The sequence below is a fragment of the Manacus vitellinus genome, unplaced genomic scaffold, assembly GCF_001715985.3.
Source record: "Manacus vitellinus isolate BGI_N305 unplaced genomic scaffold, ASM171598v3 scaffold_14_pilon, whole genome shotgun sequence".
NCBI classification, from domain to species: domain Eukaryota; kingdom Metazoa; phylum Chordata; class Aves; order Passeriformes; family Pipridae; genus Manacus; species Manacus vitellinus.
In genome coordinates, this window is record NW_021939063.1 from 14,481,502 (window position 1) to 14,494,535 (window position 13,034).

The 13,034-nt window shown below is 45.2% G+C and overlaps 1 protein-coding gene across 1 annotated transcript in view; it reads right to left on the reverse strand.

The window, feature by feature from the left end:
* Positions 1-253: 253 nt before the first annotated feature.
* Positions 254-13,034, reverse strand: part of FANCD2 (FA complementation group D2) — a 35,175-nt gene continuing 22,394 nt past the window's right edge. Inside the window, exons 28-43 of the mRNA XM_029958344.1 lie at positions 12,696-12,842; positions 11,468-11,584; positions 10,530-10,658; positions 10,217-10,332; positions 9,653-9,766; positions 8,967-9,094; positions 8,000-8,099; positions 7,285-7,407; positions 6,371-6,464; positions 5,811-5,882; positions 4,985-5,023; positions 4,671-4,745; positions 3,808-3,882; positions 1,210-1,356; positions 614-697; positions 254-529 (exon numbers count right to left, since the gene is read on the reverse strand). Coding sequence (XP_029814204.1) covers positions 254-529; positions 614-697; positions 1,210-1,356; positions 3,808-3,882; positions 4,671-4,745; positions 4,985-5,023; positions 5,811-5,882; positions 6,371-6,464; positions 7,285-7,407; positions 8,000-8,099; positions 8,967-9,094; positions 9,653-9,766; positions 10,217-10,332; positions 10,530-10,658; positions 11,468-11,584; positions 12,696-12,842 — 1,836 coding nt within the window. The remainder of the gene's footprint in view (positions 530-613; positions 698-1,209; positions 1,357-3,807; positions 3,883-4,670; positions 4,746-4,984; positions 5,024-5,810; positions 5,883-6,370; positions 6,465-7,284; positions 7,408-7,999; positions 8,100-8,966; positions 9,095-9,652; positions 9,767-10,216; positions 10,333-10,529; positions 10,659-11,467; positions 11,585-12,695; positions 12,843-13,034) is intronic.

Consider the following 13,034-nt stretch of genomic DNA (forward strand, 5'->3'; position numbering starts at 1 on the left):
TATGGGAAGAGGAAAGGCCTCAGCAAGGGCCGGCCGCCAGGCCCGAACCGCCCCCCCCCCCCCCGCCGGCCGCCCCGCTGCTTCACCGGGCTTCGATGTACTCGATCCTGCGCTTCAGCCGCCGTCAGCTTCTCACTTCAGGGTGGCCAGCCGGGACCGGCACGACATGTTGCGGGGAGGCGGCTAGTGAGACACCGCGGGCCCCCGCCCGCCCCGGCCCGCCCGCAGCCGCCCGCCGCTCGCGCCTGCGCCCTCACGCGAAGGAGTTGAGGGAAGTCCGCGATCTTCTTGATGGACCTGGTTGATCACCTTTGGCGATGTACTCGCGTTGGCCAGGTCTGGAGTGATCTCCCGCTGCAGCCGGGTCCTCCTGCAGCCGACATGGCGCCGCCGCCGCCGCGCCTGCGCGGGGCCCTGGCCTGCCGCCCGACGCCCGCGCCTCAGGCCCGCCGGCCCGGCCCCCGCCGCGCCCCGCGCTGCCTTCCGTGTCCGGTGTCCGTCCGTGTCCCGTGCGCGCTGCGCTCGCTTCCTGCGGACCACACCGCCGGGCTCAGAGCCCGCGCTGCACCCCCTGCTCGCCCCCGCCTGCGCTGCCAGGCGGCCCCTGAAGTACCTCCTCAGTGGGTCCCGCCGCAGAGTCCTCCGAGCCCTCGTCCGAGTACCGCTCCTCGGAGGGCTGAGTCAAGATTTCTTCTCCCTGAGTTGAAAGCAGAAGACCTGCACTGAGCGTATGAGGGGCAGCCTCTGTTCCTTCCCCCGGGGTGGGAAGGAAGTAATAGGCATTTTGTTGCCTTCTTAAATAAAAAGCTTTCAAGTAAAAAAAAAAAAAAAAGAGGTTTTGTTTAACTATCTTGCTTCTACAGTGAAAGATGAAGGCAAGAGCCAAGATTGGGTTCTGTTAAAACCACACACGAGAGTGTGTGAAGGTGTTCAAGTGACCTTTATCTCCCCCATACCAATTCATTACAGACAATCAAATCTGACCCCTCAGTGTGAGACCCTCCCAGCAAAGCAGCCCCAGAGATGCAGGTCTTAATCTTGAAATAAAATGTTTCTTTCTGCTGCGCTAGACATGATTGTACTACAGTCACACTGAATTTGGCCTTTTAGCTCTGTCCTTACACAAAGGCAGAGTTACAGTTGTCTGGGAAAGATGAGCACTGTCCTTTCCCAGATTGTGATTGCCCCGGGCAGGGCAGTAATTCTCACCTGGAGATCCCGATTTTTGAGGATGCCGACCCAGAAGGCCTCCTGGCAGTGGTTGAATGCCAGCATTGCCTTCACTCGGTACACAAATTGTTCCAGTGACTTCTTCAACAAAGGGACATGGTTGGTCAGTCCAATATCTTGGTGAATCTATGAAACAGTAAAACACAACTATGATTGATTCTTGCCTAAGTGCTCTGGCTGTTTAAAATCCATTGGTTATCAGGTGGGAAGGATGGGACATGATCCCCACAAAAGGGATCCATGCCTGGATTGTGTCACTTCTTGGCCAAATTATGGCTATTGTTAAAAAATAAAGCTCTGATCAGTGTTTGTGTAAGGCTGCAAAATGATCCCTTGCAGCAATCCAAATTAAAACAGAAGGAGCCTCAGCTTTTGTCATGAATTCTAGAGAAGAGGCTAGTATCTCTCCTCTGCTGAATTCCCAAGCTCAGAGGAATAAAAATGGAAAAGGTACTGAGTATACCACTTCAATCACATCTTTTCTTGCTCAGTGCCTCATGCAATCCCTTTATCCCAGCTACATGGAATGTGTGCACACTATAATCTACAAAGCCAGTTTCTCCAGATCAAAGAAGCTGGGCTTTTGGAGAACTAGGACAGGAAGGAACAGATGGAGTTGGTGTGAGAAAAAACCATGAGAGGAAGGGCAGTTATGCCAGGTATTGTGTGAGATTCAGCTCCAAGTGAGCACCTCCTCCCGACAGGCTTCGATCTGCAGTTCAGAACAGTCATTGCTAAAACAGAAAACCTGCCAACCTGACAAAACCTGCAATTATTTTGTGCACAAGTCTTTTCCTCTTTCATGAGAATACTTTGTAACCTTCTGGCATTAAGATGCTCTCATTAGCTATATTCTGAATTCAGGTCATCTGCATTTCTTGGAAGATTTCAACATGTCTGGGCACTGCTTTGCTTCGAGTTCTGCCAACAGGGAATGAGTAACTGATTTCCAACAGCAAGCTGTTCTCTAGCCTGTGTAACAGGCAGGACCTAGCAATCACCAGCACTAATCAGAACCAAATCAGCAAACCCTTGCTAAAGACACAATCAACACTCACAGTGCTCTCTGAGTCCTGGAACCTGCCCAACTGTCTGCAGGCAGTCTGGAGACTTAAAGTACCACAGCATTGGCAAAAATCTGCCTCCAGAAACTGTCCTTATGTCCAGCATAAGATATGTAAACAGAAGAGAGGCTTGGTGTGAAAGAGGAAATGACGAATACTTAGGAAATGACAGGTGAAGCTGATTGCTATTGTGTGATGCTCCTTAAAGATACATGTTCTGAGGGAGAGTAACAAGGTCACACTGCATGATACCTCAGTGAGCATCTGCTAGGTCTGTATGAAAGGGAAATCAAGGTTCCTCTGACAAATGTTGGCATGAACTCAGCTTGAAATGGGTATGGAGCATTCACGGCATACATTTACTTGACCATATTCAGCTTCTCCCTTCTCATTCTTGCAAAATGATTTGGCACAGAGACCTGTTCAGACTGCAGCAGGTACAAGAGCAGTGGCAGAACATGGGTGTTCACTAATGACAGCTCTGTGCTAACAGGGACCATGGGACATGGCACTTGAAAATGCTGCCCAAGCGCAAAGACAAACATGACATGGCAACCTGCAGTGCTGTTATCCTGCCTCCAAGGTGAATTGTGACTTCAGAGCAGGCATGAGGATTTCACTTTCAAATGCAAGGACATTTTAGCATCTTCAGGGTTTGTGCCAGCTCTCTTCTTGTGAGAGCTGCAATGGCATGTTCTGATCTCAAACTAAATTTCTATGCTCCTGATGGCAGCTCTGGACTAAATTGGTAGCAAATCTGGCTGAAGAGCCAGTCTGGTAGCTGGCTTTCTCCCTTCAACTACTTTGGCAAAGCTCCCTTCTCAGATGTGTTCTTGAACCTCTTAGGAGTCTGACAGGAACAAAGCAGCACACATGGAGTTCTTTCCAACTGCCTTCTCCCATGTGTTTCTGTGTTGCAATAAGCACCATCTCTTCACACTGTAAGCAGTGTTAATCCTCTCCTTCCTTCCTGTCCCAAGTCTCCTAAAGAGACTGGCAGACTGTGTGTTACCACCTTCCTCTCCTCCCTTTGCCCTCTTCCCTGGTATCAACATAATATCATAAAAGACACCTCAAGAGGACTTTGAGCATCATTTTTCCCTGTCTGCCACCTTTGCTGATTCTTCTGACTCACAAGGCTGTTGATCTTTGGCAAAGCTTCTCTCCCATATTATCAGTCTGGCATCTATACTTTGTGTAAGGTCTGTCTCTAAGGTCTTAGCTTGAGTCCTCAGAAACACCCCTTTACAGATGCCAACAACCAAAGATGTCCAGAACCTCTGTCCCTAAAAATGATAACCTGATCTGAAATCCAAGTTAGCCACTTCCAGAACAAATGCTTCAACTTTTGGGCCATTAATCAAGGCTGTTTCACCTTCTCTCAGAGTTTTTGCTTATACAGACACTGCTGGAAGCATGCAGGTAGAACCTGTCTATGCCCTGGAAGAGCAGTGGAAGGGAAAGAAACCATTATTAGGACAGGAGTTCGTGCTGCAATTGGAACTTATCTTACCTTGGAATGGCCACACATGTGATGAAGTTGTCTGGTACTCAGCTGCAAGGTTTTCAGCAAACTCTGCACATCATCCTGCAATAAATAAGTAGACCAGCAAATCATTCTCGAAGAATTTTTCCATAAGGGAAACAAGAATATTGAAACAGCATTAGTCCTAGCAATCCTTTCCAAGGGTTATGGGACAGAGGTATGATGTGTGTGTGCAGGAAACATCAGACAAACAGGATCAGGCCACAGGAGACTTGCACTGTGCATCTAAGTCAAGTAACTGGTAATAAAAGTCTGACCACATGTCATAAGGTCAAGCACTTTAAACTGAAACTCATTTTGAACTGAAGTTTGGAATGAATGCCTATCAGTGAAAGCTGAGGCAATTAAAATTAAGACAACTTGGTCACATCTTATCTTGGGTACAACTTCTAAATAGGGGAACCAGAGAAAACGTTTAAAGCATACTGCTGGGTTGTGCTATTTGAAACACATCCAACATGAACTCCAGATATCAAAACTCTGTATTGAGCAACCTGCCTGCTTACACGAGCTTCCTACTCTGAGAGTGACATCTCTGTGGTAATTACTTTTGAAGCAGATGGAGGCTGAAAGGACTTCATTTGCTAACAGTGGAGTCATTCGACCAGAGTGATGGCAAGTTGGGGAACAGTGGGGGAACAGTGTTTGCTGGGAGAGCACTGGACGGGCAAGTGAACAGGGCAGAGCACAGCTGGACACATTCAGACAAGTTTGTCATAAGGGTCACAAGTGTCCTGCCAACATGTGTCCAGAGACAGGAAGCTCCTTCTAGCAAGCATCAGTCATGCTTCCCAACTGGTTCCAGACAGTTCTGCTCCCACAAGGCTTACCCTGTGCTTTTTAAAGCTGTGGTCCAGGAGAGGCATGGCAAGCTTCAGAAAGGCTTCTACAAATTGACGGCCGTACTGTAAGAGAATGATAAATATACCAAAAGGTAAATTTAAACTCCTTTTCAAAGAACCATCCCAAAGTCAGATGAGATAATGATATATTCTTTCAAGATAACAATACATTCATTGCCAGAGGCTTAGTAAGACTACATCCATGTGAAGGTTGTACTGGAATATACAGGATCAGTAATGGGCAATGATTCAAGAAAGCTGCTATTAAACTGCTTTCTTCAGTATTTTGAACACTTGCTCACCTTCAGGCAGATGCTGAGTACAGGCCTGCTGTCAAATACCTACTCGGGTGAGAGGAAGAAAGAGTCAGATCATTCCACAAGTATAAAGGAAGCAATCATTACTTCAGCTATGACAAAAGCAAACAGTAATGATGAACCTAAGCAAGGAGAAAAGTGCAGCTGTATCTGTCATCTTCTGCCCAAACCAGGGTCACACTCAGTGACACTGAATGAACCAGCCCCAAAACTGACAGAAAGAAGGGAGTATTTCATCCAGTGGGGCTGGCCTTGAGTTCATCACCACAGGATGGCATGAACTGTCAGCAGGAGTCAAAGGAAGATCCTATGTTACCACAAGAGAAAGTGGAGCTGAGGGTTATGAGGCAAGTTACAGACAGGAATCCAAGCCTCCTGTTCTGAGTATTTGCCAGCCTTCAGCTGAGTACATCAGGAAAGCGTTTTCTTCTGGCAGATGTTATTCCAGATCTACCAGAAGGGTTTGTCCCATCTGCCTCCCGCACAGCTGGCAGTGGACTCTGTCAGTCACAAAACCCTGTACTAGGAAATTGGGGGTTTCATCCAGTCCTTTTTCTGCACTTCCTTACATCACCCTGTCTTTGTACAGGCTTATTATTTGTGTAAGAACTGTGGTAGTAAGGTGTGCAGGCTGTAAGAATTAAGTAGTATTGAAGTGAAAGCTAAATGGGAACCCTTGTACACAGATTATAACCGGCTTTATTCACCACCTTCAGGTTGTTCCACTAGTCAGCCATGCTTCATGAACCTGGATACACCAGGCTTTGCTGGGAATTTGAAGGTAAAGGCAGAAAAACAACCAAAACCTCACCTTGACCAAGTTAATGAGGATATGGAAATTCCGCACAGCGATGTTCCAGCGCAGCAGCTTCTCCAGTTGCACCTACAGGATGCAAGGGGACAATAACCCAAGATGAAGTATTTCCTCTCACCTTGCTGGATGTGCTTTCAGCAGTGTTGAAAGCATTGTTGTTGAAGACAGAGGAACAAAGCTTCAACACAGACAGATTTATCACAGCAAAAACACTTCATGGCAATTCCAGCCTGATCAGTGGCTTAAAATGCTAAGAGTTAATTCACTTCCTTATTCTCAGAGCAGCTCTTGGTTGCAAAATAATGTTGTGCTCCCACACAGGAGTTCACACCAACTGCACATCTACTAGATTTTTGGCATGGTACAAATCAGGAAAAAAAGGTGCTACTTATATGTTACCCTGTATATCAAAGTTTGCTGATGAATGAAGCTGTCTGACTGCATTTCCTAGACAAAGACCAGAAGTAAATTCCTTTACAATTTATACATCTTTATTGTACTGTGCAGTTTAACTTGACTTCTTCTCCTCAAAGAGTCCAGTGGATTTATTTTCCTACCTCACTTGAGTCCGATGGTTTTCCAGCTGGGATGCTTTTCACTGAACTTTCTAGCTGAGCCATCATTACTCTGAAGAAAACTGGGAATGTGTGCCTGTGGAGAAAGTGAAAAAACTAAAAGCCAGCTCTGAGCCTCTAGATGAGCTGTTTGTCACCAGAATGATGTGGAAAATTTGATGGTTATCCAGCTGGGCATCCTCAGTCAGAAATCACAGGAGATTGACCCTGGGACTCATAAGCATGTCTAGCCCAGCCCAATTGCCCAGACAGATGGAGAATCCTGGGAAGTCACTACCACTTCCCCAGTATGAACCACACTTAGACACCATCACTTCTTTGTAACTCTGGGGGTGCACAGTGGAAGGTTTGCAGCTCTCAGCATAAGACAATTCTGGTAGTTTTAAAGTGCAGGAACTTTGTTCATCCCTGTTTAAACCATGATTCCAAATTTCTGTGCTAGAAGCAGAAACACTCTGAAATCCATGCTTCCAAATTCCTATGCCAGTAGCAGAAGCATCCTGAGGGTGCTTTTCCACACTGTATACCAGCTCAGGTTTCCCTACAGACACCCCAGGCCTCTGATGCTGACTTTTGGAGTGCTTTATACCACCACAGTAGCACAGAGAGAGACAACACACCTGACAACAGACAGCAGTTCATTCTCCAATTAAAATAGCTCACAGTAATAAACTCAACATTGTGTTAATGCTCAGGACATTCCACCTTGACACAAAGCTAACCATATCCTATCTTGCTGTGTACTGCCAAAAGAATGTTTACAAGTGCCCAGAGAACCCCACTGCAGTACTAACATGAAACCATAACAGACCATAAAATAGGAAAACTAAATATTTAAAAGAAGAAATTGCCATTATGCATATCATAGAATTCCAAGTTTCTATTGCTATAATTACCTGCTTAGTGTAGGATATGTAGAAGAACATCCATCTTTGGCAGAGTCGATCAGTTCAGAAACACCAACACTGGAGATTTCCTCAATAGCTTTCAGGATGTTATCTGTGTGCTCCAGGTAGACACTAAATCCAAGACCAGCAGAGTTGATCAATAAATATGATGCAGAATAACACAACAAGGTCTTGAACACTGGCTTAAAATAGTCAAGCTCTTCCTTATGCCAAAGGCAATCACGTGTAGGAAATCCAAAGCAATACTTAGAACTGTCACAGTGATGTCATTAAAAGCTACCGGGATTCTTGCCATGAGGCTGGAACAGGGAGACCCCCAGAGTCCCTTCCAAGCTCAACCATTCTGAGTCTGTGATTGTATTTTACCTAATACTCAGTCCTGCTCTCCTTGACTTTAGGGAGAGCTTACCTGCTTTCAGCTCAGTGAAAGCGAGACACTTTGGTCCAGACCCACATTCATATGTGTAGGTATGCACATAAACTTACAGATGTGTTGATACACCCTGACAAGGTCTAGTCTAGCAAACATGGCTAACAGTTCTTCCTATCACTCACTGTCTTTCAATGCTGTAGAAACAGTGCTTTAGGCCAAGCTGTGTAAGCACGAGGGTTATGATTCAGAGGGGTCATCCCTCTGCAGCAACAGTAATTATTAGAAAAAGAGTGTCTTGAGCATTGCCTGGGGCAATGGCTCGAGCCTTACCAGAGCAGAGTGTGCAGAGCACTGTTGAATTGGCTGCCCTTCTCTCGGTCTCCACTGGGCTTCACCCACGACTGGCAGAGGAACTGCTTTGCTAGTGAAGCTGGGAAAGATAAGGGATAACTTACTGAAAGAAGAATCCAAGAAAATTTCCTTCATCCATACAGAAGCAGTGAGTCCAAATGTCTTTTTAAAAGAAGACAATATCGACACCCTTCGCGTGCCTGAACTTTGCTAAGTCAGAATGCATTTTCTCTAAAAAGCAGAAAGGTCATATAGGACATATACCACAATAACAAAATACATGCCTATCTAGCGTGTTCCTGGCTTGGAATACATGTAACATCAGAACCATAATCTACCTCTGGCCATTTCTCTACAAACTCATGTTAAACCTTATTTGTTTGGTAGCTCCTGCAGTGTGCCATCTGTTTGTTTTTAATTAGGCCACATGCAACCCTGAAGGTATCCATTTCTAGAAATGGAATTCCAATAACAAGAGACTTGACCTTTTGGCCACAGCACTGTAATAGTAAACGTGAACAGACAAGTGTAAAGTTTACAGATTTCTTAAATCAAAACTTCTAACAAACCTGACAGTCTCTTGGTCTCCAAGCTACATGGGATTAAGTCTATGATCAATCACCTCCATTACCAATGATTAAGCTGGTACCAAAATTGAACAGCAGGTTTGTGCTTAGAACTCTTAAAAGTTGATTTTTAAGATGACCAGCTGACAGAGTTGGAGTCTGCCTGTGGCTGAGGCACAGCAGAACAACACCAAAGACATTCCAATATATTTACTGCTGTTTCTTTTATTAACAGCTAGGACTGTTTACCCAGTGAGATTACTAGAATACAGAAAGGAAATCTTTCCCTCAGAAGATGCACTCTCTACATAGAACCCAGGATTTACAAGGAGAAGATCATATGAAAATTAATCTGAGATTAGTGGTTCTTCACAGATTACCCATTTTCTCTCTCTTCCAGCCAGCCATTGGTTTCTCAGCGATGGCAATCAGGAGCTGAGTGAGGATGTGTGCACACTGGAAGCTGGGAACACTCTGCTGGAAATTCAGTAGGTACTGAAAACTGTCACTAGATATGACAGGAAAGGGAAAAGGTAAAAACAGGGTAGGCAGAGTAATCTCTCAGAAACACATCAATAAAAAGGAAGCATTAGACCATCTCAGATCCAAGGTCTCCCTATCCCAGTATTCTGGCTCCAGCAGTGCCCTTCTGAAGAAGGGGAGGTCAGCCACTAGCATGTCAAAATTCAGTCACTGAGAAACTACTCTCAAGCCCCAGCCACTCTAAGTGTAGCAACATCTTTATATACTGCTTTTGCCTAGTGTACCTGTAAGCATCCCAACTATCCAGAACATGCTCATTCCTTCTGTGAATCCTACTAAACTCCTTGTCTAAAATAGCATACAAACAAATGAGATCCATAGATTCATGCATATTTTATAGTCCAGTGTCTCCTTTTCATTAGGTTTAACTGCACTGCTGTTCAACTAAATACAAAGCTCTGTTTGAAGCAAACGTGGTCTCCGTGAGAGCTTCCAAACACACATTTACCCATTATGCCCACACAAAACAGGGAAAAGTGCTTGAAATTTGTCCATTTCAAACCTTGTGAAATACAGATTTTACCTTATCAGTTCCTCAAGAAGAAGAAACTCTGTCTCTCCAGGCTTTAGCCTGTCTGCGAGCACCTGGAGAGCTGATCTCAGCAAGTCAGTATTTTCATGTTGAGAAAAACCATTCCTGAGGGGGGGGAAAAAGTCCAGTTCATCATCAGACTAGAAGGAAGAGTACAAATCAGGTACAAATGCATATCTGGGCATATTGTGCATATTGTGCAAGACGAAAAATAAGGAAGCTGGATACTCAAGAATAGCCCTGCACAGGCTTTTTGTCAATGAAATACGAAGTTTGCCAGTCTGCCTCATGCTGGTCTTGACCCAAAAGCCCATTGATTGAATTGTATCAGGTCAGTGCTTCATCACCTACAGCAGTAGCTCAGCTCAGGATGAGACAATAAAGCCTGGCCTAACTATGAAGTGCTTAAAAGTCTCCAGCCATGCAGTGGGTTGTTTTGCATGGCTGATAGGCCACTGGCAGGGTACAAACACTTTAAAGAAAAGGAACAAGAAGAGGAAGCAATAACTGGGCTTTCCTCATGGAGGCAACTGTATACTTTTCTTTTAAACTCACCAGGCAAATAAGGAGCGAAAAGTTAGAAACAGCTGTTGGTAGCAAGAGGACATCAGCTGGTGCTCCTGGATGTTCACTCCTAGTTCATCTTCTGCACCCTGATTTTGTACAACTGTCTTTAATACAAAACAAGTAATTCATTAAACACTATCCCAAAGAAAGATAAGGGCACAAGAATCCATTTCCATAAATTCCAAGTTTAAAAAACCTGAAGAAAACCACATGACTCTTTTTCCCACAAACAAAGTGAAAAATATCTTCACAGGAGACAAAACTTGAAAGTTTTTTGAGTCAAAAAACTGAGCCCACTGACCTGGAAGTAGTTGTGCATGTTCTCCATGTGCTTACACAGTGGCTTTAGTAGATCAACTACACACATAGCAACTTCCTTGGGGGATCTCTGACACAGATGGGAAAAGCCAATATCCTTGTAGCCTCTTTCCTGCAGCAAACCCAAAAGATTAAAGTTGCTTCCTCAGCCTTTCTTGAGAATAACTTCAAGTGCTACATCTTAGACTGTTGCCAAGCAGTGCAATTCCCAATGTCATACATGATCAGGAAGAGTCAGAGAGTTGAAAAGTTGGCTTCTGCTGAACAACCACCAACTCAGACACGTGGACAACATTTGACTACAAGAATAAAACTGATGTGACACGTAGGATCATAGAATCATTTAGGTTGGAAAAGACCTTTAAGATCATAGAGTCCAACACTTTACTCAGTGTTGAGAAGGCAGTCTCTTCACGTGGGAATTAAGATAGGTAGAAAGACAAGGAGAAAGAACAACAAATATGACTGAGCCCATCAAGTTGTAGTGAATTTCTCATAGTTTAACAGTGGGAAATGTGTTTACTTTTCTCCCAAAGGCATCAGCAAGGAGTCCCTGCACTCAGGGGAGTTTTTCTAATGCAGAAAAAAACCAGAAACATGGATGCAGCAGCAGCCAGTCTCCCCAGGGAGGGCTAAGAAAAGGGTCACTTGAGTTTTGAGGCTACAAGAATTTCCCTCCATTAAATAACCCTTCATGAGATATGCAGAGGAGATGCTGCAAACACTTCAGTGAGGGCAGTGGTACACAAGTCTCTTCTGAAAGAGCAATTGCTGCTCTGGCACACAGCTAGGCCTCAGACTTCCATTTAACTGTCAGGTGAAAATAATCCTGAAAAACATCTCTCTCGGGAAAGGCCTGGAGGCCTTTGGTGTGCTCTGCCTCAGCCCAGGCCTGGACCCACTGCCTGCTGCTGTACTTGCCTTTGGAAAGGGCACTCTCCTTGTGGAGCCTGAGGGCAGCACATGCTCCAGCTTCCAGCACAGGTCATCCAGAAGGAAGCAGAGTTCAGCAGGCCCCAGCTGCACAACTTCACGAGCCTGCAATTAAAAGAACAGGCAATCCCAGGACCCAGATGTAACTGTAGTGCCTTGAAGCTCAAGTTCACTCTCTCCATTTCCAGTTATGACTCCTGGCTCAGTTAACCTCGGGAGGGACCTGTTTGGTATATGCTTGGGTTTTATGGCTCCCCAATGGCAGGTGTGGGACATTGGTTCTGGTTACAGAAAGCATGAAGCCACCCTGATGCTCTAAACATAGCTGAGGCAATGTCAGGACAACTTAACTACTGACAAAGAACTGATTTATATACATTGATGTTGAAAATTATCTCCTAAGGATAAAAAGAGGTTTCAGCCCAGAAATTTACCAACTCAGCAACAGCCAAGAAGTAATTTGAAATAATGCCACATGGCTCAAGAGACCTGTCAAAGTCTTTCAGTTGGAGGAAGATTGCATGCACAGAGAGAGCTGTCCTGCAAGGGCAGGCCAGGCTGTGCTCCAGCCTGCCATGGCCTTTTCACATTTTGTGCATCTTACTGAAGCCTGACAAAATGAGACTCCAGATGGACTCAGCCTGCCTACAAATAGGTAACAAAATGAAGCACTTCTACTTTCCACATCCCTAGTGATGCAGTTTTATATAAGTTCCCAGATGATACATGGGACCCTGCTCTCTGATAGCCCCTCCATGGCACCATCCCACATTTGTGCTGTTTCCAGTCTCCTGATGCCTTGAGACATCTGTCTTTTTGCACCATGGGCTTTACTTAGATGTCATAGGTTCTTTTTGATAGGCAAGTGGTCACTCAGTGTATTTAACACCCTGTGGCTCAGCAGTGTTCAATATTAAGGCCCTTTTCTTTCCATGAGGTGTATACATGTTATACTGCATCTTTCTCCTTCTATGTGATATTTACATCACTTTCTTTTTAACATTGCTACACTACATGTCTGCTCTTCTCAGGAGAGTCCTCTTTTCCTCAGTGCCTTGAAGTACTTGGCTTTCTTTAGGGTCAAATGCTGTCCTGGTCCCCGGACCAACACAACACCAACCTGCTGTCCACTTAAATGGAGCAGAAAGTGCCAAGGCCTTCGAGAGGGGCTGTTACACAAAGCCTTATCAGTGTGGCTTTAGGCTGTTCCACTCACCTCTGTGTGCATCTCTGTGTCCAAGACAGACTTGGTGAGCAGCCCACAGTGCAGGACAGTGAACACCTCGAGGTCCAGCTCTCGGAAGTACGGGCGATAGCTCTGCAGCTGGGCCAGAGGATTTCCTGCCTCTCTGTCAGCAGCACTCTGCAAAGGAAATGGCAGGAGTAAGGCTGCAACCTGCAAGACTTTTGACCTCAAATAAAGCTTAGATGAATTCCTTTCCAAACTTATTTGAGATTCTGCTTATTCCCTGTAACTTAAGTGACTTTGTTATCATATCTGACTCAGTTATCATCTCTGTACAATAGCACAGGAGAAGTGTATTTGCCTGGCTGA